Source organism: Callospermophilus lateralis, chromosome 2, assembly GCF_048772815.1.
Source record: "Callospermophilus lateralis isolate mCalLat2 chromosome 2, mCalLat2.hap1, whole genome shotgun sequence".
Lineage (NCBI taxonomy): Eukaryota > Metazoa > Chordata > Mammalia > Rodentia > Sciuridae > Callospermophilus > Callospermophilus lateralis.
In genome coordinates this window covers 119,081,012-119,108,350 of record NC_135306.1, presented here as the reverse complement: position 1 = coordinate 119,108,350, position 27,339 = coordinate 119,081,012, and the positions used below count along the sequence as shown (strand labels likewise).

The 27,339-nt window shown below is 34.1% G+C and overlaps 1 protein-coding gene across 1 annotated transcript in view; it reads left to right on the top strand.

Moving 5' to 3' along the window:
* Atm (ATM serine/threonine kinase) overlaps positions 1-27,339 on the top strand; it is a 157,510-nt gene that overhangs the window by 33,422 nt on the left and 96,749 nt on the right. The window contains exons 17-29 of the mRNA XM_076846443.2: positions 7,602-7,773; positions 8,102-8,301; positions 10,331-10,413; positions 10,502-10,657; positions 11,464-11,539; positions 11,863-11,993; positions 13,981-14,101; positions 16,074-16,247; positions 17,190-17,359; positions 18,408-18,654; positions 23,651-23,766; positions 25,830-25,956; positions 26,483-26,682. Of these exons, the coding sequence (XP_076702558.2) occupies positions 7,602-7,773; positions 8,102-8,301; positions 10,331-10,413; positions 10,502-10,657; positions 11,464-11,539; positions 11,863-11,993; positions 13,981-14,101; positions 16,074-16,247; positions 17,190-17,359; positions 18,408-18,654; positions 23,651-23,766; positions 25,830-25,956; positions 26,483-26,682 (1,973 nt within the window). The remainder of the gene's footprint in view (positions 1-7,601; positions 7,774-8,101; positions 8,302-10,330; positions 10,414-10,501; positions 10,658-11,463; positions 11,540-11,862; positions 11,994-13,980; positions 14,102-16,073; positions 16,248-17,189; positions 17,360-18,407; positions 18,655-23,650; positions 23,767-25,829; positions 25,957-26,482; positions 26,683-27,339) is intronic.

Genomic DNA, 27,339 nt, shown 5'->3' with positions numbered 1-27,339 from the left:
ATATTTTTCTTCTTCTGTACAAATGGGCTTATACTTACACTGTATCTTTCGATTGACTGAAACAATGCCTCTGCACATCATAGATACTTGAATATCTATTAAGTGGAAAAATATTTATTTAAAGGATATAGGAGAAATTCTAGTTAGGGACTTGCTTGTTCAAAAGTAATGTGAATTTTACTTTTTGTTTTTTGAGATAGGATCTCTGTATGTTGCCCAGGCTTACCTCAAATTCCTGAGCTCAAGCTATCTTCCTCAGCCTTCTGAGTAGGTAGAACTATAGATGTTTCAGGTGCACTATACCTGAGCTGGATTTTATTTTATTTTTTGGTACTGGGGATTTAAGTAAGGGCCACTCAACCACTGAGCTATATCCCCAGCCCTATTTTTTATTTTGTTTTATTGATTTAAAAAAAACAAAATAAATGACAGTAGAATGCATTACAATTCTTATTACACATATACAGCACAATTTTTCATATCTCTGGTTATATAAAGTATGTTGACACCAATTCATGTCTTCATACATGTACTTTGGATAATGATGTCTATCACATTCCACCATCCTTCCTAACTCCCTGCTCCCTCTCTTTCCCTCCCTCCCCTCTGCCCTATCAGAGTTCCTCTATTCCTCCCATGCTCCCCCTCCCTACCCCACTATGAATCAGCCTTCTATGTCAAACAAAACATTCAGCATTTGTTTTTTTGGGATTGGCTAACTTCTCCAATGCCCTCCATTAACGTGCAAATGCCATGATTTTGTTCTCTTTTATTGCTGAGTAAAAGTCCATTGTGTATATATGCCACATTTTTTTTTTTATCCATTCATCTACTGAAGGGCATCTAGATTGGCTCCACAGTTTAGCTATTATGAGTTGTGCTGCTATAAACATTGATATGCCTGTGTCCCTGTAGTATGCTGTTTTTAAGTCCTTTGGTATACTCAGAGGAGAGGGATAGCTAGTTATGTCAGGTGGTTTCATTCCCAGATTTCCAAGGAATCTCCATACTGCTTTCCATATTGGCTGCACCAATTTGCAGTCCCACCCAGCATTGTATGAGTGTACCTTTTCCACACATCCTTACCAATGCTTGTTATTGTTTGTCTTCATAATAGCTGCCATTCTGACTGGAGTGAGATGGTATCTTAGAGTAGTTTTGATTTGCATTTCTCTGATTGCTAGACATGATGAATGTTTTTTCGTATATTTGTTGATTGATTGTCTATCCTTTTCTGAGAAGTGTCTGTTCAGGTCCTTAGCCCATTTGTTGATTGAGTTATTTGTTTTTTCGGTGCTTAGCTTTTTGAGTTCTTTATATACCCCAGAGATTAGTGCTTTATCTGATGTGTGAGGGGTAAAAATTTGCTCTCTGGAAGTAGGCTCTCTGTTCACCTCACAAATTGTTTCTTTTGGTGAGAAGAAACTTTTTAGTTTGAATCCATCCCATGTATTGATTCTTGGTTTTAATTTTTGCAGTATCAGAGTCTTATTAAGGAAGTTGGGGCCTAATCCCACATGATGAAGATTAGGGTCTACTTTTTCTTCTATTAGACGCAGGGTCTTTGGTTTAATTCCTAGATCCTTGATCCATTTTGAGTTAACTTTTGTGCATGGTGAGAGATAGGGATTCAATTTCATTTTGTTGCATATGGATTTCCAGTTTTCTCAGCACCATTTGTTGAAGATGCTATCTTTTCTCCAGTGCATGTTTTTGGCACCTTTGCCTAATATAAGATAGTTGTAATTTTGTGGGTTAGTCTCTGTGTCCTCTATTCTGGACCATTGGTCTACCAGCCTATGTTGGTGCCAGTACCATGCTGTTTTTGTTACTATTGCTCTATGGTATACTTTAAAGTCTGGTATAGCGATACCACCTGTTTCACTCTTCCTGCTAAGGATTGCTTTAGCTATTCTGGTTCTCTTCTTTTTTCAGATGAAATTTATGATTGCTTTTTCTATTTTTATGAGGAATGACATTGGGATTTTGATCGGAATTGCATTAAATCTGTATAGTTGCTTTTGTTAGTATAGTCATTTTGATAATATTAATTCTGCCTATCCAGGAGCAAGGTAGATCTTTTCATCTTCTAAGGTCTTCTTTGACTTCTTTTTTTAGGGTTCTATAGTTTTCATTGTATAGCTCTTTCACCTGTTTCGTTAAGTTGATTCTCAAGGTTTTTTTTGTTTTGTTTTTGAGGTTATAGTGAGTGGGGTAGTTTTCCTCATTTCCTTCTCAGAGGCTTTGTCACTGATATACAGAAATGCCTTTGATTTATGGGTCTTGATTTTATATCCTGCTACTTTGCTGAATTCATTTACTAGTTCTAGCAGTTTTCTGGTGGAACTTTTTGGGTCTTCTAGGTATAGAATCATATTATCAGCAAATAGTGCTAATTTAAGTTCTTCTTTTCCTATACATATCCCTTTAATTTCTTTCATCTGTCCAATTGCTCTGGCCAGTGTTTCAAGAACTTTGTAAATAGAAGTGGTGAAAGAGGGCATCCCTGTCTTGTTCCTGTTTTTAGTGGGAATTCCTATAATTTTTCTTCATTTAGAATTATGTTGGCCTGAGGCTTAGCATAGATAGTCTTTAAGATGTTGAGATATGTTCCTGTTATCCCTAGTTTTTCTAGTGTTTTGAACAAAAAGGGGTGCTTTATTTTGTCAAATGCTTTTTCTGTGTCTATTGAGATGATCATATGATTCTTATCTTTAAGTCTAATGATGTGATGAATTACATTTATTGATTTTCATATATTGAACCATCCTTGTATCCTGGGATGAATCCCACTTGTCATGGTGCACGATGTTTTTGAATTTGATTTGCTAGAATTTTATTGAGAATTTTTGCATCTATTTTCATTAGAGATATTGGCCTGAAGTTTTTTTTCTTTGATGTGTCTTTGCCTGGTTTTAGGGTCAGGATGTTATTGGCCTCATAGAATGAGTTGGAAATGCTGCCTCTTTTTCTATTTCCTGAGATAAATTGAAGAGTATTGGTATTAGTTCTTCTTTAAGGGTCTTCTAGAACTCGGCTGTGTATGCATCCGGTCCTGGGCTTATCTTAGTTGGTAAGCTTCTGTTGGTTTCTTATATTTCATCACTTGATATTTGTCTGTTTAAATCGTGTATATCTTCATGATTCAATTAGCAAATCATATGACTTAAGTAATTTCGATGCCTTCAGTGTCTTCTATTTTATTGTAGTATAAGTTTTCAAAATAATTTCTAATTATTCTTTGTATTTCTGTAGTATCTGTTGTGATATTACCTTTTTTTTATCACGTTTGCTGGTAATTTGAGTTTTCTCTCCCCTTCTCTTTGTTAGCATAGCTAAGAGTGTGTCAGTTTTATTTATTTTTTTCAAATAACCAACTTTTTGTCAATTTTTTTTTTTTAATTTCATTGATTTCAGCTCTAATTTTAATTATTTCTTGTCCTCTGCTTTTGCCGCTGATTTGTTCTTCTTTTTCTAGGGTTTTGAGATGTAATGTGAAGTCATTTCTTTGTTGACTTTTTCTTCTTTTAAAGAATGAACTCGATGCAATGAACTTTCCTCTTGGAACTGCTTTCATTGTGTCCAAGAGATTTCCATATCTTGTGTCTATGTTCTCATTTACCTGTAAGAATTTTTTAATCTCCTTGATGTCTTCTGCAACCCAATGTTCATTCAGTAGCATATTGTTAGTGTCCAGGTGATGGAGAAATTTTTATTTTTTATTTTGTTATTGATTTCCAATTGCATTTAATTATGATCTGATAAAATGCATGGTAATATCTCTACTTTTTTGTATTTGTTTAAAGTTGCTTTGTGGCATATATTATGGTCTATTTTAGAGAAGGATCCATGTGCTGCTGAGAAGAAAGTGTATCCACTAGATGCCGGTTGGAATATTCTATATATGTCAGTTAAGTCTAAGTTATTGATTATATTATTGAGTTCTATAGTTTCTTTATTCAACTTTTATTTAAAAGATTTATACAGTGATGAACAAGGTATGTTATAGTCATCCAAAATTATTGTGTTGTGGTCTATTTGACTCTTGAACTTGAGAAGAGTTTGTTTGATGAACATTGTTTGGGGCATATATATTTATGATTGTTATGTCTTGTTGGTGTATGGTTCTCTTGAGCAGTATGTAATGTCCATCTTTATCCCTTTTGATTAACTTTGGCTTAAAGTCTACTTTATTTGATACAAGGATGGAAACCCCTGCTTGCTTTAGCAGTCCGTGTAAGTGGTATGATTTTTCCCAACCTTTCATCTTCAGTCTGTGCATGTCTTTTCCTATCAGATGAGTCTCGTGAAGGCAGCATATTGTTGGGTCTTTTTTTTAATCCAGTTTGCTAGCGTATGTCTTTTGATTGGTGAGTTTAAGCCATTAACATTCAGGGTTTTTATTGAGACATGGTTTGTATCACCAGCCATATTTGTTTACTTTTGTTGTTTAACTTGACTTGATTTTCTTCTTTGAGTAGTTTTTCCTTTAAGGTACTACCTCCCTCTGCTGATTTTCATTGTTGTTTTTCGTTTCCTCTTCATGAATTATTTTGCCAAGGATGTTTTATCGTGCCAGTTTTCTAGCTATAAGTACCTTTAACTTTTGTTTATTGTGGGAAGTTTTTATTTCATTTTCAAATCTAAAGCTTAATTTTGCTGGATACAAGATTCTTGGTTGGCACCATTTTCTTCCAGAGCTTGATATATGTTGTTCTAGGATCTTCTAGCTTTCATGGTCTGTGTTGAAAAATCTGCCATTATCCTAATTGGTTTTCCTTTCTCTTGTGGCTTTAAAAATTCTCTTATTCTGTAGGTTGGGCTTTTTTACATAATATACCTTGGTGTGGGATCTGTTGTTATTTTGTACATTTGGTGTCCTTTAAGCTTCTTGAATTTGAATTTCCAATTCATTCTTCATGTTTGGAAAGTTTTCTGATATTATTTCATTGAATAGATTGTTCATTCCTTTGGTTTGGACCTCTATGCTTTCCTCTAACCGAATAACTCTTAAATTTGGTCTTTTTACGCTATCCCATACTTCTTGAATGTTTTGCTGTGTGGTCTACGTTCTTTTTAAGATTATATATCTTCAAGTGGTCTACTCTGTTTGTGATGTTTTCATTTGAGATTTTAATTCGGTTTATTCCTTTCATTTCAAGGATGTCTATTTAGTTTCTTCTTTTCTTTTCCTTTTTTTTTGTTAGAACCTCTATCTCCCTGTTGAGGTCATCTTCTGCTTCCTGGATTTGCTTATGTAGCTCCTTGTTGACGTGATCTTTCACTGCTTGTATTTGCTCTCTTATATCTTCCTTGAGATCACAGAACATTTTAACCATATGTATTCTGAACTCTTCTCTGTCATTTTTTTCTGCTGTGGCTGCCAATGATTCTAATGATATGGTGTCTTTATTTGTTTTGGATACTTTCTTCCCTTGTCTTTTCATGTTGCTCATGTGTCTTCCTTTCTACCTCTGTGGGTCGTGGTATTATTGTTTTTACCCTATAGGTTTGTAGTGCGTTTGTAAGGTTCCAAGGTCCCTCATTTGTGAGGAAGGACAATGTTAACAGATCCAATATCAACAATATATCACCTATGAACAATTTGTTGTTATTGAGATGTTTACAGTTTAGTCTCAATATACAGAGATGTTGGATTCAATTATTATCTAAAATATAAACAGTAGTTTTATAAAAAGATTTACAGTTTCAGACCCTGAACAATGAACTCAGGGTGAGGTGTAGGACAATATGCTGAGGAGGAAGGATGTGAGGATACAGAGTTAATATATCTTAGGAAATGTGAAAGAGAAATCTAATGAAGCGGGTTAGTAGCAAGAGAATAAACAGGAAGTAATTTAGGGTAGACAAGTATGTGGATAGACAGTAGAGTACATAAAACAAACACACATATGTATTAAGACAAATGCAGGATGTTAAAATAGCAAAATTTGGAGGGGGAAAGAAGAAAGATGAGAAAAAGGGGGGGCATATACAATACTGCTATATTATATTATTCAGATGACACAGTCTTCAAAATTCTATTTCATGCAAAGTTCTTCATTTCACATATGTTGGGGATGTGAGGGCCAGAGGATAGAGGGGTAGAAGAAAAAGAGAAAAAAAAATTCTTGAAAGAAGAAACCAGGGTTTTTGCTAGTTTTAGAGATCCGTATCGTTTCTGTTTCTCTTCTCATCTAATAGGTGGGGTTGTCTGTTTCAAGCTGGTGTCTCTGCCCTCAGCATGGTGTAGGTAACCAGGATGGGAAGACTGGTCCTCATGTAGGGCCTCTGGAAGTGGAGAGTGTCACCCACCAGTCCCTGCAGAGAGATTGCACTTCACAGGTCTCTTTTTGGGACTGCTTGTCTGACTTGAGCACCTGGTATTATCTTTCTCTCTTGCCTGGTGATTTCCCAGTTTCTGGTCTTTTAGGCTCCAACCTTTAGTCCCGTGTTTCTCTCACTTAGCATTTCCCAACTGCAAGACCTCTCACACCACAGCTCACACTAGGTGGGCGGTGCCCTGGTCACACTGCACACCTGTGCAACTAAGAGCTGGTTTTGTGTTTGGTGGTCATTGTGCTGAGTTATCACCACTGGTAGGGGAGGGGGGGAGTTGGATACTTGGTACCTGGCCAGATGGAGATCCGATCTGAGAGCTGCCCCCACCAAATATGGTGAGAATGGTTCTCAAAGATGGAGGCGGTCTGCTTTCAGTGCCTTGGTGTCTGGTGAGGTGGGGGGAGCTGGGCAGTGGCGTTGTGCTGTGGGTAGGTAGTAGCTAAGTGACCTGTGTGGGAGCGGAGCAGTCTGGAGTTCTGCAGAAGTGCTGATAGGTGATTCTGCTAAGGCGCTTGCGAGCTGTGCATGGGCTAGCACTGTGGGTTTTGGGTTTTGGGAGTCAGGGGTCTGGAGTCCTGCTCAAATGCTGAGGCTCTGAGCCCTTCACTGGGGGTCACAGCACTGGTGATTAGTGCGGAAATCAGCTGAATAGGGGTCCTCTTACATTCTCTGAGATACAGTATTCCGAGTAGGTTAAATCTGGGTCACGGAGCAACACAGAATGCTGCCTCCCTCTGGCCCGCCATCTTGGAATCCCCCCTATTTTGTATTTTATTTAGAGACAGGGTCTCACTGAGTTGTTTAATGCCTCATGGTTCCTGAGGCTGGCTTTGAACTCTTGATCCTCCTATCTTAGCCTCCCAGGCTGCTGGCATTACAGGCATGTGCCACTGCGCCTGGCTGAATTTTACTTTTCGAAGGATGTTGTCAGTGTCCTCCAAAAGTCGTAACAGTTTATGTTTTTTCCCCACATCCCCATTAATTTCGGGAATTACATAAAACTTCTTTAAATTTCATTTTTATGTATTTAAATTTTAGTTATAGTTATTTATGGGGTACAAAGTGGTGATATGGTATTCAAATACAATGGAATTGTAGGACTTAATGTAATAAATTATTTTAAAAATTTATGTATTATTCTGTTATCTAGACATAGTTTGTATACCCATCTTCCTGTGAATTTTCAATCGGGTGAATTTTAACTACACCATGATTCTGAAAGAAGCCAACTTGAATATCTTTATTTCTCTTGTTTGAAGGCATCCTTTATCAGAAAGCCACTTGACCATGGAGAAGTAGACTCAATGAATGATGATACTGATGAAAATCTAAAGGAGGTAGAGGATTTGTCTTCCATGGATCTTTTTAAAGATTACCCTGTTGATAGTGTGAGTGATGCAAGTGATTCTGGGGAGAGCCAAAGTACTATTGGTAAATACATCTTTACTGCTTTGGATTTCTTTTACCTCTTTATAATAATTTGGCATTAGAAAAGGTCTCACTGGTATCAACTTTATGCTTTTATTTTTTCTTTGAGTCTGTTAAGATTGTTCCTTTATACTTTTTGGTTTTTCTGATTTTAGTTGTATTTATTAGTTTCCTGTTTTGTTCTTCATGGGAAGAATTTAAAATAAAGAAGTAAAATCCCACGATAGATTATTTGCACACTGGGAAGTTGGATGTTTGAATTAGTACTCAAAGTATGTGACTAATGTGCCTCTTAGAGTGAAGGAATTTTGTTTGCTTTTTTGTTTTTTAGGTGCCATGAATCCGTTAGCTGAAGAATATCTGTCAAAGCAAGATCTACTTCTTTTAGACATGCTCAAGTTCTTGTGTATGTGTGTAACCTCGTCTCAAGCCAATCCTGTTTCATTTAGAGCAGCTGATATAAGGAGAAAATTGTTAATGCTAATTGATTCTAGCATACTAGATCCTACTAAATCTCTTCATCTCCACATGGTGAGTCAAGTAGTACAAAGAAGCTCTTCAGTTCAATCTGGTATTGCTGACTAATACAGTAACCTGACGTGTAAGAATCACATAGTGCCTTTGAAAACTTAAATGAATCTGAAGCTGACTGTAAAAATAGCACATAACATTATGTTTGAAGTTTGCATTTTACCTTTGACCTGATATTATTGATGAATCTCTGTATTCTAGTTCATCATTATAGGGTTTGTTTATTTTTCTTAGTCCAAATTTGTAGTACCCTTTTCTGGCAGTAAAAAGTCCTGGCTTCCCATATACATTTAGTAGTTTATTGAGTGACCTTATTTGTAACTAATTTCCTGACCATGTGGACCATTTCCTTAAACCCAGTTTTTGTGAACATTTGGGTAGAACCCTTAACACAGAGTAGCTGTTGGTTGGGTCCCCAGGTTATGTCTTCAGTTATTATAAGTTTGACAAACACACCTGATGAGTCCCTCATTATGTCAGACATGCATATTGAGTCCCTGATGGAATCTTGACCATGTTCTTATCCTTAATGAACATGCACATTGAACCTCTAGCCCTAGCAAACAGATTTGGTTGTGTCTTGTTGGAGTCCCTGGTTTGACCCTGCCGAACTCCCTACAGGATTGGCTTGAGACGAGATTACACACACACATAATTGTATTTATTAGTTTCCTATTTCCTTGACCAAGGAAAGGGTTACATGCTTTTCTTGACGCTTTGATGTTTAAAGTCATTTCAAGATAGTACCGTCACATACAACTCTCATTTAAATATTGAAAAGGGCCAGTATGGTACTGCATACCTGTAATCCCAGCTGCTTGGGAGGCTGAGGCAGGAGGATCCAGTTTCAAGGCTAACTTGGTCAGTTTACCAAGACCTTGTCTCAAATTTTTAAAAAATGGGCTGGGAATGTACCTCGGTGGTAGAGTACCCCTTGATTAAATACTAGTACCATCAGAAAATTAAAAAGAAAAGGATCATTTTATTTTCTTTGTTAATATCTGCCAAGAGATAAGAAATATTTTTCTATATACAGATGATAAAGAGAAAAAAAAATCTCTTAAGATTTTTCTAGTGTATATAGGAAATGTTTGGCAGCTCTCAAAAACTGGTTGCCTAGTTATCACTATCAATCCTTTGGTACTGAGGATTGAACCCAGAGGTGCTTTGCAACTGAGCTATATCCCCAGCTTTTTATTTTTTATTTTGAGAAAGAGTCTACCTAAGTTGCTTAGGGCCTAAGTTGCTGAGGCTGGTTTTGAATTTGAGATACTGTTCTCTCAGCATCCTGCGTAACTGTGATTACAGGTGTATGCTTGGTTTCATTACTGCCATTCTAACTAGTAGTTGTTACCCAGCCCTTTGTATCCATGCTACCATGTAGACCCATACATGGTTGCCATATAGGAAGGTAGATCAGGGTACTTCTTTCCTGTACATAATTATCTCTGCTTTCCAAAATTTATTAATTGAATAATTTTTAACCATTTTACTCTTACACCAACCATTATTTTGGGAGTATAGGGACATAATATAGTTTCAGGCTCTTGCTTTAATATCTTAATTGCAACAATGATAATAATGATTAATTATTGAATTCCCAGTATAAAGGCCACACCTTTATGGTTGTTTTCTCTAAACCTCACAGTTGTCTGGCTGTTTTAAGTAATATGTGTCCATTTTATGGGTGAGGGTTCAAGGGCCCCAGAATATAAAGCCAGGTTTTTATAATATACAAATTAATGTTGTTCTCTAGGATTTATGTTTTTAATTTTTTTCATTTTGAGTTCTACAGAGTAATTTGATTTACTGTTGTTAGTTACATATATGCATACACCATGAATTTGAACCCTATTTGATAAGAGAATCCTATTTGAACCCTTTTTTCTTATATGCCCTATTAAAAATATTTACAGCTTTGCAGGTGTACATGTGCAAATGAATTTATATTTAAACTGTGTGTATGTGTGTATATTTATGCTTTTTAAAGATGATAAAAAAGCTATTTTTTCCCCCTATACCATTTTAGTACCTAGTGCTTTTAAAGGAACTTCCTGGAAAAGAACATCCTTTGCCAATGGAAGATGTTGTTGAACTTCTGAAGCCACTATCGTAAGACATTAAAACCACATGTTATGTCCACCTTAAATTTATTGGGTTCTGCTAAACTTATAAAGGGAATTCTTTTTTTCCACCACAGCAGTGTGTGTTCTTTGCATCGTCGTGACCAAGATGTTTGTAAAACAATTTTAAACCATGTCCTTCCTATTGTGACAAACCTAAGTCAAGGCAATATGGACACTGAGCACACAAGGGATGCACAAGGACAGTTCCTTACAGTGATTGGAGCATTTTGGTAGGTGTAATCTGTTTTGTAGATTTGTTGATTTTCTTTTGCTTCCTCTGGATTCAAATTCAAACTTAGAATTTCTACATTAGTGATTTCTTCTGATTCTCTGTGATTATGTTTATCTTTTAGTAAAAAAGAATGTAATTTGTGTTTACCCCCTTAATTTCTTAAAGAACATTTCTTTTTCTTCATAGAACTTGACTTTCTAAACATTGAGCATATTTCTCTGCAAATTTAGAATTATTTAATAGATTGACGAGTTTGGTGAATAAAGAAAATGCAGTGAACTTAAATGAATTGAATTATTCATTTTCCCAAAGTGTAGCAATTTGCCTTGTCAACTGGTTATTTCATGCATATTGTAATGGTCTGAGATAACACCATGAAGTTTATAGCAAAGCACATATATATAACTTAAAGCCCTGAGACTATTTGATAAGGGCTTCCTAATTATTGTAGAATATGGTTTTGAAATCTCTGATATAAAAATCAAAAATGAAAATTTAAAAACTATTTATAAACAAACTGTTTATAAAGTTTATAATGTGGTTAACTCAAGTATGATAGCTCCAAATTGAGACATAATTGTATAAGACAAATAATATACACTAAAACAAATTCATTTTCAAATTGATTTCTTTTAGCTAGAATTTTTGGAAAGGCAAGTACTTTAGCATGTTCCGTGTAATGAGAATTAAGTAACAAAGAAAGAAATTTTGGAAGTGACCTATAATAACCTTAATATCTAGTGATTTTTCCGACTGCTTTTATTGAAATGGTTATTTGACATGGAAAATTTTACTTTATTTTAGGCATCTAACAAAGGAAAAGAAGTGTACATTCTCTGTAAGGATGGCACTTGTGAAGTGCCTTAAAACTCTGCTTGAGGTGAGCTATTTCATATTATTAGTAAGATCACCATTAAAATTTTAAATCAGACTTCATTTCCTTTTTTAAAAATTTTTTGCATTTATAGATGGGTAGAATGGCTTTTCCTTTTTTCTTTTCTTTCTTTTTTTTTTTTTTTTTAAGAATGGCTTTATTTGTTTTTATTTTTATGTGGTGCTAAGGATTGAACCCATGCCTCACATGTGCTAGGCAAGTGCTCTGCCACTGAGCGACAGTCCCAGCCCCAGACTTCATTTCTGTTAGTGATTTTTCTCTTTAATGTTTCATATTTAACCTTAGTTTCTCTCTTCCCACTTGAATAGGCTGATCCTTATTCAAAATGGGCTATTCTTAATGTAATGGGAAAAGACTTCCCTGTAAATGAAGTATTTCCACAATTTCTTGCTGATGAACATCACCAAGTTCGCATGTTGGCTGCAGAGTCAATTAATAGGTAATGATTAGGTTTTCCTGAAGTGTTTTGAATGCTGCAGTTAGCAATGCAAAGTCCAGTACAGTCACAGTTCACTTCTGAGTATAAGATCCTGTGTGCCCACCCTTTGTATTTTCTCTTAAACTCTATAGAGAAAATAATGACAGTTCTATCATTTAGATACTATTATTTTCTCTGATTTAAAAATGAAAACTCTGGCTTAGAGAGATAAAGTAGCTCACTAACATAAGCCATTGACTTGAGTGAAGTGTATATACTACCACTTATGAGAAGTATAGAATGTATGTTACCAAGATTTTATGTGAGTTTATAAAATGATAGTATATTTCACATTGTTCTAATTACAATTATATATTTTGGGGGTGTACATACAGTTTGGCCCTGAAATGATTTTATTAGAGGGATCTGATATGTTTGAGTACTTGGATAAACAAATATTAATTTCCTAAGGACTGCATGGGATTTTAAAACTCTAAATTGCAACCTACCTATAAATGCCTCTTGTTGCAATCCCTATAAAGAAAGCACTTTCCTGCTTTATTTTTCTCTATAAAATTTGTCACCACTTGAAATAATGTTTCAATACATTTCCCTATTCCACTAGGGTATAAACTCCTAGAAGGCATTGATTTTTGTCTGTTCTATTCATTGCTGTACTTTAGCATCTGAAACAATATCTGCATGTGGAAAGTTGGTAACAATTGGTAAAATAAATGAAAGTATTTGAAAAAGAAATGACATGCTGCTTTAGGTAAATCAAGCTGAAAGTCATTTGAGTTATTTAACTATTCAGAAGTAAGTGATCAATAATTGAAAATTACCTTAAAGAAATTGCTCTAGCAATAACATAACAAGTATTTGAAGTAAGGTATCCAGAATCCGAATATGCTGACAGTACTGTTTTTATCAACTAGATTCTGTGTCTAATTCCTCAGTTTTTGAACTCTTTTTAGTAAGACTGTAGAGTGTTGTAAGGATTACTAGTGAATGTGTATAGTACTTAAAATCTTTATTGCATTTTATTGGTAAAGGGTAGAAAATTTATGTATTGAAGTTAAAGGTCTGGGGTTACATAGAACCATATGTTAAATGTAATATAGCAGTGCAGTAGTGGCATGGAAAACAAAAATCTCTTAGATTAAAAAGTAGAAATTCAGTAATGACATGAAAGAAGCATTTGTTGATTTTGAGTTTTTCACTTGTTAGATATTTAATGTTGGGCTGTTTTGAGAGAGGATAGAGAAACTGGAGGAATCAGAAATACCAAAAATTACTAAAAAGTGTAAGGGACAAAGTTGATTAAAACGTTGTCTTAACCATGTGGATGTTGGCTTAAGGCACTAATCAACTTTTCTCTCTCACATAAAGTGAACTTTAAATGGAACATTAGGGTATTAAATTACCCACTTTCAGGATGATTAAATATTAGAGCAGGTTTACTCAGGAATTTATAGATTCTTCTGGTTGGTGTTTGATAAGAGAACAGTTATCTTCTGTGGCTGTTTGAGTTCAGTGTTCAAATTTGGGCAGTAGTTAAAAGATATTTTGGGACCCTCTTTACTCATTAGGAGACAGTGGATTATGTATTCAAGGTCTTAATACTAAGCAGATGATCAAACCTCTTTAAATGGACTCGGATTTAAGCTTTTTTTTTTTTTTTTGGTACTGGAGATTGAACCCAAAGGTGCTTAACCATTGAGCAACATTTCCAGACCAAATTTTATAGAGAGATAGGGTCTCTCTGAGTTGCTTAGGGCCTTACTAAGTTGCCAAAGCTGGCTTTGAACTCTCCATCCGACTTCCTCTGCCTCCCGAGCCCCTGGGATTATAGGTATATGCCACTGTGCCTGGCTCCTCAGATTTAATCTTGAAGAAAGTACTAGAATGTTTATATCACTGAGTGATTTGTTTTTGTTTTATAATATGCTTTGTAAAGTAGTGTTTGAAATTTTAAGAATTATTTCAGTTTTGTATTTTTTTTAATAAGATTATTTCAGGATATGAAAGGAGGAGATTGTTCCAGGTTATTGACAGCACTTCCATACAAGCTTCAGCAGACAGCTTTTGAAAATGCATATCTGAAAGCTCAAGAAGGACTGAGAGAAGTGGTAATTTTAGTAATATATTTGCTATTATCTCATACTTTCTGTGAATATCCTACATATTACTTTACCAAGTTTGGCACAAGACAGTTTGTGTCCAGTAGTTTATAACATAAAGCTTATAAGACAAATGTGATTTTAATGAAATTATTTACATGCCACAATGAGTCAAATAATTATAGTTTCTTTTGTTTCAGCTTATCCGTAGTGTTTTTGTGGGGAAAAATAAAATTTAACCAACTTTTAATGAGAGTTTAAGTGACTTCCTTGGTTTTTTTTCTGATTTAAGAAACTCTTTTGTGTAAGATCTGGTTAAGAATTAATTAAGAGAGTATTATTCTAACACAAAATCGAAATTAGCTCTTTTTTAGTGAAACCTTTGATTTTCACATTTCTCTGTAGAACACTTTTCTTAAAATGGTAAAAATTATCTTAATGATCATACTTATTCATTTATTTTTGCCCTGATTTGTTTCTGAAAAGGACTTAAGGTGGTTAACTAAAAGACTATCAAGTTTGTGATAATAGGAAACTGAAATGGATAGTTGAATTAAAGAATATGAATTCAGAAAAGGATTTCAGTAGATTGGAAAAATGAGTATAGATAGTGTAAAACTAAATAGAGATAACATATACTGTACATTTTAAATTAGTCCATTATTAGGAAAATACTGATCTGATAGTTCATTTATAAAGAGACCTAGACTAGACGTGAACTCCAGTGGTAGAATGCTTGCCTAGCATGTGTGAGGCCTAGGGTTTGATCCCCAGTACCAGGTTTTAGAAAAAAATCAAGAATTTTTAAATTGGTGCATATTAATTATACAAAATATTGGTTTCATTTTGGCATATTTTTACATGTATATAACATAATTGATTTATTTCATTTCCCAGTATCTCCCCTGCCCACCTTTTATTCTCTTCCTCTACATTAACAGACCTAAGAAGTTTTATATCTGAAGATAACAATATGAATTGTGATAATTGTTAAAAACAACCAAATTCTCTTACACTTCATTAATAAAAAGCATAATCTTGAACAAAGTTTATGGAAGAACTTAGATCTTCTGTACTTTTTAAAGGACTGCTAAAATTTTGGGTTTGGTTCTAACAGTAGAATTTCTTTTCAAATCCTTGGTTCTTATTCATGATAGCTGGACAAGCACTCTAGCACTGAGCTACTCCCAACCCTAAAAATAGATTTATTTATTTATTTTTTTCTGACTGGAGTGAGATGAAATCTTAGTGTAGTTTTTTTTAATTAGTTACTCAAGACAATACAATGATTTTGACATATCATACATTTGATTCAAATAGGGAGTATACAGGTTTGTGTCTTGACTTAGTGGAAAGTTCATTGCTATTTTCAAACATGTCAGTGATTGCTGTTTAGTAGAGGAATTAGATTCTTAGTTATTCTTGTACCAAAATATAGAACTATGATCAGCAGATTTTCTAAATATGAAGAGAAACTTATACCAGATTTAACTAGTAAATAATATATATGTGCCTGTTGAGATTTTATAGTAATTGAAAATTAAATTAAAAGCATATGTCATTCTATCTAGTTGCATGATTTTATTGTTCCCTTTGATAATATAGGTAGCAGTATTTTTAAAAGTGTAAAATGCTGATATTAAGGTATTAGAAGGATAAAAATCAACCTAAGAGTAAAACTTGGTGGTTGAAAAAGAGCTTCTAATGTCTCTCACCTTCTTTTTGCCATTTTTCAAAAATTACTTTATACCTCAAGGAAACATTGTTTTCTTTGTTAATATTCTCCATAAGATCTTAGGAAGAGCAGTCTTCCTCACTGTAGAAACACATTTTCTTAAATCTCTGCTCTTTACCCCATCACTTTAGAATTGTAAATTCATAAGCTGTTTGGATGATGTCATGGAGTACTTTGATTTTAGCCTGGTTGATTGATTTGTAATGTTTAAATATTTATAATATTGTCTTTATGATTCTTTGGCAGTCCCACAGTGCTGAGAACACTGAACTTTTAGATGAGATTTATAATAGAAAATCTGTTTTACTGATGATGATAGCTGCGGTTTTATACTGTAGCCCTATCTGTGAAAAACAGGCTTTGTTTGCCCTTTGCAAATCTGTGAAAGAGAATGGATTAGAACCTCACCTTGTGAAAAAGGTATGTGTGTCTGGATATTTTTATTGTACTCTTTCTTGTATAATTTTGTTGTTGCTTTTTATGGTGCTAGGGATCAAACCTAGGACTTCACATGTTAGGCAAGTGCTCTACAATTGAGCTGCATTCCTATTCTCCTGGATAACCTTAAATTAAAAAGGTTAAAATTGGATTTTTAAAGTGGCCCTTATTTAAGAGTTGGAAACAATTTTATTTTTTCAGTTGGGTGTGTTAGAAAGCAGTTTAATAGCTTTTTAAATGGTATTCTCATTTGTATGCAGTGTGATTTCTTACACTTAGTTTAAGAGCATTTTGTGAGGTACTCACTGAACCAAAAGGTGAATGACCCATCACTGCAAGATTAGGCACTCTGGAGTAGCACTCATTGAGGGAAATACGTGGAGATAGGAGCAGTATCAGTTGGTTTTGCATGGTAGATTCTGGGACAACACATTGGGATCTGACAAGGCCAGAAGTCAAATGCTAAGACTCTGGGGCTTTTAGGTTACAAGATTAGGAAAAGAGGACTGTATCCAAACCTTGCACTCAGATCAGTTTAGTATTATAGAATGTGGCTCCCTTCCCTGTTCTACTACCTCAGAATGGTTTAGCAGTTCTCATCCTTCCTGTTGCAGATTTTTATTTGATAAATATGGACCGATACACATTTTCTCATTCTACCACCATGGTTTCCATGGAGTTTTATAGTAGACTTTCCTATAGGCAATCAGTCTTAGATGAATCAACCTTTTACCTCTCAGTGTTAAGTTCTTTTTTTTTTAAGTATACCATTATACTTTACAATTATTATAAGTGGTATATAATGTTTAGATTTTTATAAATTTGGATTTAAGACAGAATAATTTTACCTTAGAACTTCCTTTGATATGTTGTCAATTATAACATTTTTATATTTTTATTCATTTTCTTTTTGGGTTTGTATAGGTTTTGGAGAAAGTTTCTGAAACTTTTGGATATAGAAATTTGGAAGACTTCATGGCTTCTCATTTAGATTACCTGGTTTTGGAATGGCTAAATCTTCAAGACACTGAATATAGCTTATCTTCTTTTCCTTTTATTTTATTGAACTACACAAATGTTGAAGATTTCTATAGGTAGGTTTATGTATGGCATATGAGAAATATGTTGAAAGTTAGGCAACAGGGTTTGGCAGTTCCCCTGTCCTCCACTTCCTATAGTTCTACAGACAATGGTAGGAGGCTGCATAGTTTGAAAATTGAGACAACTTGTTTGAAAATGTATTAAAGCTCATTATGTGAATTCCTAGAATCAGATTCTAAATCCAGTGACACAAGAAACCAGACTTTTTAATCTGGTTCTGTCTGGGCCAGTAACCAACTGTGTAACTTTGAGTAAGTTGTGTAAATAACTTCTGTGCTTTGGTTTTTTAATCTCTACAGGAGTTAAACAAGGAAACCCTAAAAGTCCTTTTTGGCTTTAATACTTGATAATATTGCATTTGGAAAAAGATCAAAGATAAATTATTAGTGGCTGATTATTTCAGCCTTGATTTTCTTTTCTGTTGTTTGACAATAGACTATTTAATCATTGTTACCTATTAGATTTAGAAGTTTAATGTGAAAGAATTCATTTTACTACTTCTAACAGAAATTTTTGAAAATGAAGAGGTTTGATACAACTGAAAAGTAATATTTAAGCATCAGGATTATGGGATGGCATCTCATATTTATTGAACATGCTCTGTGCTAATAGAGGTCTCTAATAGAGCTTTTTGTATGTAGATAGTTGCCTTTAAGAAGGATATTCAGACAGTAGTAAATTTAGTGGTCCTTATCATTCATATCTTTTGGTGATAACAATATTTTACATCTGTTCTTTGAATTCATAAATTGCTTTCACATTTCATTTTCATAATAATTTTGCATTAAGTTGATTATATATAAGAAATATATATATAAAGTCCCACATTTTTGATCACAGAACTAGGGTGGTGTAAGCTAAGCTCTGTTTCTTTATGTGGCTTTGTAATTTACTTAACTTTATTTCTCCTTTTATAAAATTTTAAGTAGAAATGCTTAATGATGTAAAGGGATGCCCTAATGCTGAGTGTATTAAAGCCCATTATTATTTTAAGGACTTTGAAAAGATATATAACCTATATTTTAAATTTTATGTTTTTAGATCTTGTTATAAGGTTTTGATTCCACATCTGGTGATTAGAAGTTGTTTTGATGAGGTTAAGTCCATTGCTAATCAGATTCAAGAGGATTGGAAAAGTCTTCTGATAGACTGCTTCCCAAAGATTCTTGTAAATATTCTTCCTTATTTTGCTTATGAGAGTGTAGGAGACAGTAGGATGGCACAACAAAGAGAGAATGCTACCAAGGTCTATGATACGCTTAAAGGGGAAAACCTATTGGGAAAACAGGTATGGCTTCAACTTTTACCTTTTGTTTCTTAATTGATGTCAGATGTAAACTTTAAAATTTAAGGCTATGTATGTATTCATTATTTATAAGTTAAATTTAGCTTATGATTACTATTTAGCTGACCCATGAATTTGTTTTGTTTTGTTGTATGGTGATCTCTCCTTTTGATTAGCCTTTAAATAAGTGAAAATGTTTTTAATCAGAAAAAAAGAGAAAAAGAAAAAGAAACCAGGCTTTCAATAAGAAAAATAATTTAACTGCTTCTGCCTTTTAAAAATTTAATTGACAGTAATGCATGAATGCGAGCTAGTTGATAAATTCAAGTAATTCTGAACAGTATATAGAAAATCTTCAGTGCCTCTTTAGTCTCAAGTTGTTTTACTTTTAAAGGAAAAGTACCATACCAAGTTCCATACCCCGGTTTTTATTTTTTCTTGACAATTTTTCTCTTCTAACATATTATATACTTTGGATTATGTTCATTGTTTATTTTCAGTCTTTTCCACTGTAATATAAACACTATGAAGGTAGAATTTTTGTCTTTTTTTTTTTTTTTTTTCCTTGATGGTAAGAAAAAGCGGGTTGGAACAGAATGTTGGCACTCCAGAGGTTATGTAATTTGGGAGAGATACTTTGCCTCTACCTTCTTCTGCTCATTCTTCCAGTTTATACTTCTGAGTGCTCCTAGTTATGCTCTTTTTTTTTTTTTTTAATGTATTCAAACCAAAAGCCATTTTCAGAATCAGAATAGGTTTAGGAGTGAAAGATATTTATATTAAACCTTGATTGAAAACATGAATGAAAAAAAAGCAAAAATTAAATAATTTATTAGCTTTTTTTGGTTAGAGACATAAGTTAAATTCTTGATAATCTCAATTTTATTTAACATTAAATTAATAATTTATACACTTTGAAAATTATTTGAGGCACCTTACATTAAAACATTAACTTTTTTAAGGCAAAAAAGGTTTGGTCAGCACTTATCTGTTCATTCATTGACTGAGGTATAACATAATAGATTTATTTATTATTATCATTTTTTTTAATTGTACTGGGTATTGAACCCAGATGTGGTCTACCACTTAGTTATAGCCTCAGTTCTTTATTTTTATTTCTTATTGTTTACATACATGACAATAGTGGAATGCATTACACTCATTATTTCCCATATACAGTACAATTTTTCATAATTCTGTATATAAAGTATGTTCATGCCAAATTATGCCATTATACATGTACTCTCTTTTTTTGCATAACAATTCTGAATACACATATATACCACAATTTTTCATATCTCTGTATATGTTGACACCAAATTCAAATCTTCATACATGTATTTTGTATAATGATGACCATCACATTCTACCATTCTTGCTCTTCCCCTTCCTGCTTCCTTTCCCTCCCACCCCCCTTTCCTATCTAGAAATAATCTTCCTCCCATGCTCTCCCTCCCTACCCCACTTTGAGTCACCCTCCTTATATCAGGGAAAACATTCCGCATTTGTTTTTTTTGGGATTGGCTAACTTCACTTAGCATAATCTTCTCTAATGCCCTTATTTAACTGCAAATTCCATGATTTTGTTCTAAGTGCTGCGTGATATTCTATTGTGTACAAATACCACATTTTTTTATCCATTTATCTGCTGAAGGACATGTAGGTTGGCTTCACAATTTAGCTATTGTGAATTATGCTGCTATAAACATTGATGTGGCTGTTTCCCTGTAGTATGCTGGTTTTAGGTCCTTTGGGTATAGTCTGAGAAGAGGAATAGCTGGGTCAAATGGTGATTCCATTCCCAGATTTCCAAGGAATCTCCATACTGCTTTCCAAATTGGCTGCACCAATTTGCAGTCCCACCAGCAATGTATGAGTGTACCTTTGTCCCCACATCCTCACCAACACTTGTTATTGTTTGTCTTCATAATGGCTGCCATTCTGACTGGAGTGAGATGGTATCTTAGAGTTGTTTTGATTTGCATTTCTCTGATTGCTAGAGATGGTGAGCATTTTTTCATATATTTGTTGATTGATTATATATTCTCTTCTGAGAAGTGTCTGTTTAGGTCCTTGGCCCATTTGTTGATTGGGTTATTTGTTGTTTTGGTGCTTAGCTTTTTGAGTTCTTTATATACCCCAGAGATTAGTGCTGTATCTGATGTGTGAGGGGTAAAAATTTGCTCCCAAGCTGTAGGCTCCCTGTTTACCTCACAGATTATTTCTTTTGCTGAGAAAAAACTTTTTAGTTTGAATCTATCCCATTTGTTGATTCTTAGTTTTAATTCTTGTGCTATAGGCATCTTATTAAGGAAGATGGGGCCTATAGGGCCCCATGTGATGAAGATTAGGGTCTACTTTTTCTTCTATTAGATGCAGAGTCTCTGGTTTAATTCCTAGATCCTTGATCCATTTTGAGTTAACTTTTGTGCATGGTGAGAGAGAGGGATTCAATTTCATTTTGTTGCATATGGATTTCTAGTTTTCCCAGCACCATTTGTTGAAGATGCTATCTTTTCTCCAGTGCATGTTTTTGGCACCTTTGTCTAATATAAGATAGTTGTAATTTTATGGGTTAGTCTCTGTGTCCTCTATTCTGTACCAGTTGGTCTACCATCCTGTTTTGGTGCTAGTACCATGCCATTTTTGTTACTATTGCTCTGTAGTATACTTTAAGGTCTGGTAAAGAGATACAACCTGTTTCACTCTTCCTGCTAAGGATTGCTTTAGCTATTCTGGGTCTCTTCTTTTTCCAGATGAATTTCATGATTGCTTTTTCTATGTCTATGAAGAATGCCATTGGGATTTTGATTGGAATTACATTGAACCTGTATAGTGCTTTTGTTAGTATGGTCATTTTGATGATATTAATTCTGCCTATCCAGGAGCAAGGTAGATCTTTCCATCTTCTAAGGTCTTCTTTTTCATGGTTCTGCAGTTTTCATTGTATAGATCTTTCACCTCTGTCGTTAAGTTGATTCCCAAGTTTTTTTGTTTTGTTTTGTTTTTTTGAGGATATTGTGAATGGGGTAGTTTTCCTCATTTCCTTTTCAGAGGATTTGTCACTGATATACAGAAATGCCTTTGATTTATGGGTGTTGATTTTATATCCTCCTACTTTGCTGAATTCATTTACTAGTTCTAGAAGTTTTCTGTTGGAGTTTTTTGGGTTTTCTAGGTATAGAATCATATTGTTTGCAAATAGTGCTAGTTTAAGTTCTCCTTTTCCTATAGTTATTCCTTTAATTTCTTTCGTCTATCTAATTGCTCTAGCCAGTGTTTCAAGAACTACGTTGAATAGAAGTGGTGAAAGAGGGCATCCTTGTCTTGTTCCAGATTTTAGAGGGAATGCCTTCAGTTTTTCTCCGTTTAGAATGATGTTGGCCTGAGGCTTTGCATAGATAGCCTTTACAATGTTAAGATATGTTCCTGTTATCCCTAGTTTTTCTAGTGTTTTGAACACAAAGGGGTGCTGAATTTTGGTCAAATGCTTTTTTTTTTTGCATCTATCGAGGTGATCATATGGTTCTTTAAGTCTGTTAATGTGATGAGTTACATTTATTTATTTCCATATGTTGAAGCAAACTTGCATCCTTGGGATGAATCCCACTTGATCATGGTGAACAATCTTTTTGATATGTTTTTGTATTCAATTTGCCAGAATTTTATTGAGGATTTTTGCGTCTATGTTCATTAGAGATATTGGTCTGAAGTTTTCTTTCTTTGCAGTGTCTTTGTCTGGTTTTGGAATTAGAGTGATATTGGCCTCGTAGAATGAATTTGGAAGTACTCCCTCTTTTTCTATTTTCTGAAATAGATTGAAGACTATTGGTATTAGTTCTTTTTTAAAGGTCTTGTAAAACTCTGTTTTATATCCTTCTGGTCCTGGGCTTTCCTTGGTTGGTAATCTTTTGATGGCTTCTTCTATTTATTCACTTGATATTGGTCTATTTAAGTTGTGTATATCTTCCTGACTCAATCTGGGCAGGTCATATGACTTTAGGAATTTATCGATGTCTTCACTATCTTGGATTTTATTAGAGTATAAGTTTTTAAAATAATTTCCAATTATCATTTGTATTTCTGTAGTGTCTGTTGTGATATTGCCTTTTTCATCACGTATGCTAGTAATTTGGGTTTTCTCTCTCCTCTTTATTAGCATGTCTAAGGGTCTGTCAATCTTATTTATTTTTTCAAAGAACCAACTTTTAGTTTTGTCAATCATTTCAATTGTTTCTTTTGTTTCGATTTCATTAATTTCAGCTCTGATTTTAATTATTTCTTGCCTTTTTATTTTTATTTTTGAGAGAGGTTCTTGCTGAGTTGTCCAGGCTGACTTTGAACTTACTTCAGCCTTCCAAGTAGCTGGGATTACAGGTGTGTTCCACCATGCCCAGCTTTAGTCTACTATTGATGAAAAGGATTATAGGTAGCAGCTAGCCTCAGAATTTGGATATCACCCATGTAGAGTTCTGGGGAGAAGTCATTTGGGGCACAAAGTTGGCCTTATCATAGTCCCTGGAAAATTTTCCCAGTAAAGTTCTGTGAGTGTTCATATAAATCAAGAGTAAAATGCAGATTGAGGGGGGCTGGGGTTGGGGCTGCATGTGCGCTTGCCTAGCACATGCAGAGTTTGATCCTCAGCACCACATAGAAATCAATAAAATAATGGTATTGTGTCCAACTACAACTAAAAAATAAATATTAAAAAAATGCAGATTCAGGTATAGTATAGATCAGAAGGGAATTTGGTAGGAGAATTACCAGTTTGGGGAATTTAATGCTGTATTCAAAGTCGAGTTGAAATAATCCTTTAAAATTACAGAATTGGATTAAGGAAGCATTATTTGGTAGAATTTCTCTATTTCATGGTTTTCAGGTTGGCTGAATAGAAGAAAAAGATAAGTTAGCTATATGTTTGAATAACGTAAGCCCTTTGTGTTGTCTTAAATATTACAGATAAAAAATATTAAATATAATTAATTTTGTGTCCTTGCAGATTGATCATTTATTTATTAGTAATTTACCAGAGATTGTGGTGGAATTATTGATGTCGTTACATGAAACAGCAGATTCTGGTGCCAGCCAGAGCACTGATGCCTGTGACTTTTCAGGGTATGTACATTTTAAATTTAGAGAATGAGGCACAACTTGCAAATTCCTTATGCTTTTTTTTTTTAATATTTATTTTTTAGTTATAGGGGGACACAGTATCTTTATTTTTTATTTTTATGTGGTGTTGAGGATTAAACCTAATGCCTCATGCTTGGTGGGCGAGTGCTCTACCTCTGAGCCACAATCCCAGCCCCGATTTTTTTATTGATTGACAAATTCAGATGTCTGTTTCAGTTTTTAGATATGTCCTCTTTTTAAAAAATTGGTTTCTTTAAAAATGGTCCTTTGATTTGAAGGAATTACCTGTGAGCTTTTATACTGTAATTTCCCCATAGTTATTACTCTTTCTAGTTGAACTCTTTGATGGCAGAACCAATAAACTTTCTTTTCTCGATTTTCTGTAATATTTGAGCATTATGCTACATGTTGTGTTTTGAAATTTTTTCTCCATGGGTTTGCTATTTCTCTTATTATTAATAACTTGCCTTTCTAGAACACCTTTCCATTATCATGCTCCTTGACTGTCAGAATCATACTCCTTAGCTGCACCGTTTAATTTGGAACTGTTCTCCTTCTCCTCCCCACCTCTTTCTCTGCATCCTTTCTGTCATGAGCTGAGCAGTTTTCAACCCATTTGGTTGCATATGAATGTTCAAGTTGTTTTCCTCGCTTGACTGGAAGCTGCTTGAAAATACCCTTTACTGTGTAGTGGCACACACCTACCCAGCATCTCTGGAGGCTCAGGCAGGACGATCACAAGTTCAAAGCCAGCCTTAGCAACTTAGGTTCTAAGCAACTTATCAAGACCTTTTCCCAAAATAAAAATTTAAAAAGGGATGGGATGTTACTCAGTGATTAACCCTGAGTTCAATCCTTAGTATCAAAAAAAGAAAATATCCTTTAGTTTTTTTTAATATGTTCTACCATGCTAACCATATAAAATAGTAATTATGTTAGTTAATGTGAAAAATCAAACACCTGATAAAATCAGCTTAGGGAAAAGAAGGCTCATGTTTTTTGAGGTTTCAGTCTGTTTCAGGCTAGCTTCATTGCTTTTGGCCTGAGTGAAGCAGAACATGGTGTCAGAAGGGCACAGCAGAAGAAAACTGCTCAGCTCATGACAGCCAGGACACAGAGAAAGAGACGGAGAGGAGACGGAGAACAGTGCCAAAGAGGGGAGAGGAAAGGGTCAGGAACAAGAATAGAGTCCCCAAGGGTACATACTTAAGGACTCACTTCTTCAACTCAGTATACCTCCTTTAGTTTTCACCACTTCCTAATAATGCCATCAAATTATTAATACACTGATGGGGTCAGAGCCCTCATGATACAATTACCTTCCCCAAACCCCATCTCTGAACTTTGTTGCATTGGGAACTAATTCTTCAACACGTGAGCCTTTGGGGAACATTCCAGAGCCAAACCATAACAGTAATAATATCTAGCAAAGTACTTTGACATATGTAATTTCATTCTAATTAATGTTGCTTATCTGGTAGATTGCCATAGCTTAAAATACTATTGCTTTTCTAATACTAGTAGAGCTTTAACTCAAACCTGAAATGAGGTCACACTAAAGCTCATTTGTGGAGCTGCCATTAATTATAAAAAAGATTAAGCAAATAATTTTAAGTAAATTGGTTAAGATTAAGTCCGAGGGTGAAATGCATTTAGATATTCTGATATTTATTAACTATGTCATTTTAAAAATTTTATTAAAAGTATAGGTTTTTTTAATAGTTTTAAAATTTGGAGGTTCTGTGGATCACTGTGGCACATGTGACCTGGGAAACTCAGGAGCCTGAGACTGAGGCAGGAGGATCAAGAGTTTAAAGCCAGCCTCAGCAACTTAGTGAGGCTCTAAACAACTCAGAGAGATCCTATCTCTAAATAAAATACAAGAAAGAACTGAGAGTCTCAGTGGTAAAGCGACTTTGGGTTCAATCCATGGCACCCCCCCTAAATTTCTATTTTGGAAGTTTACTGCTTTATCAACAAAACCTTTTTTTCTTGATAATTTGAAAATTATGAGTGCATTTTTTTCCCCTTTAACTCTTTTTTAGGGATTTGGATCCTGCTCCTAATCCACCTTATTTTCCATCACATGTGATTAAAGCAACATTTGCTTATATCAGCAACTGTCATAAAACCAAGTTTAAGAGCATTTTAGAAATTCTTTCCAAAAACCCTGTAAGTATACATTTCTGCCCTAATAATTAGTGAGAGAATTCCTTTATTCAGCTAGAACATCTGTGTAAGTACATCTTAAAGAAAGGAAAGTTGGGCTGGGGACATAGCTCGGTTGGTAGAGTGCTTGCTTTACATGCATAAGGCCCCACAACCACAAAAAATAAATAAATTAATAAAGGAAAGTAAGCAAATGAAAAATCATCTGAATAATTTGAAAAGGAAAGCAATCATTTGGCAGAATTTATAATTGATATATTTGTCAATACTAACTAAAATTTGTTACATGTAAGGCTGGAATTTTGTGACACTAAGAGAACATTTAGTTTTTATAAAAATGCACTATAATTTACTATCCTAAACAAATTGGCAATAGCTTTCTTCTAAGATAGTAATTATCTTGATGTACTGTTTTTGCATTTACTATCAAACCTAAATTTAAATTGTTATTTTAGGTATTGTAAAATATGTGTTATAACTGAGTATATGTGATTTTAAAAGTTTTACTAAGTGTATATTTATTTTCTAGGATTCCTATCAGAAAATTCTTCTAGCCATATGTGAACAAGCAGCTGAGACAAATAATGTGTATAAAAAGCACAGAGTTCTTAAAATATATCACCTGTTTGTTAGTTTATTACTAAAAGATATAAAAAGTGGCTTAGGAGGAGCTTGGGCCTTTGTTCTTCGAGATGTTATTTATACTTTGATTCACTATATCAACAAAAGGTAAATAATATGTTCACCAATATATAAGCAGTTTATCAAGTTCTTTTAACTGAAAGTTTATATGCTTCTAAGAGATAGATGGCAGAATATGTTTTTGTAAATATTGCTTTTTAATATGTATATTATAGCTACCTATTAATTTTTAAATTAATCCATAAAAATTATACGTTTTGGGGGGGTACCTATGTGATGTTTTGGTACATGTATATATTGTACAATGTTGAAATCAGTAAGCATATCTGTCTTAGGTATTTATCATTTTTTTTTTGTAATGAAAAAATTCTTCTAGTTTTTAAAAATATACAGTATATAATTGTTATCTATAGTTACCTTATTGTGCAGTAGCACACTAGAACTTCTACTCCTATCTAACTATAAGTTAGTATCCATTTATCTACCTTTTTCTGTCCATCCCTGCCCCGACTCTTGCCCTGGTCTCTGGTATTCACCATTCTATTCTCAACTTATATTATGAGATCAACTTTTTTATGGTCCACATGTGAGTGAGATCATATGGAACTTGTCCTTTCAGAGAATGCATTTTTAGCTTTGTTAATTCTTTTTAAAAGTTTTTTTTTTTTTTTTAAATTAATCTCCACTCTCATTATCTCCTTTCTTCTGTCCGTTTTGTGTTTAGGATGCTCTTTTTTTTTTTTC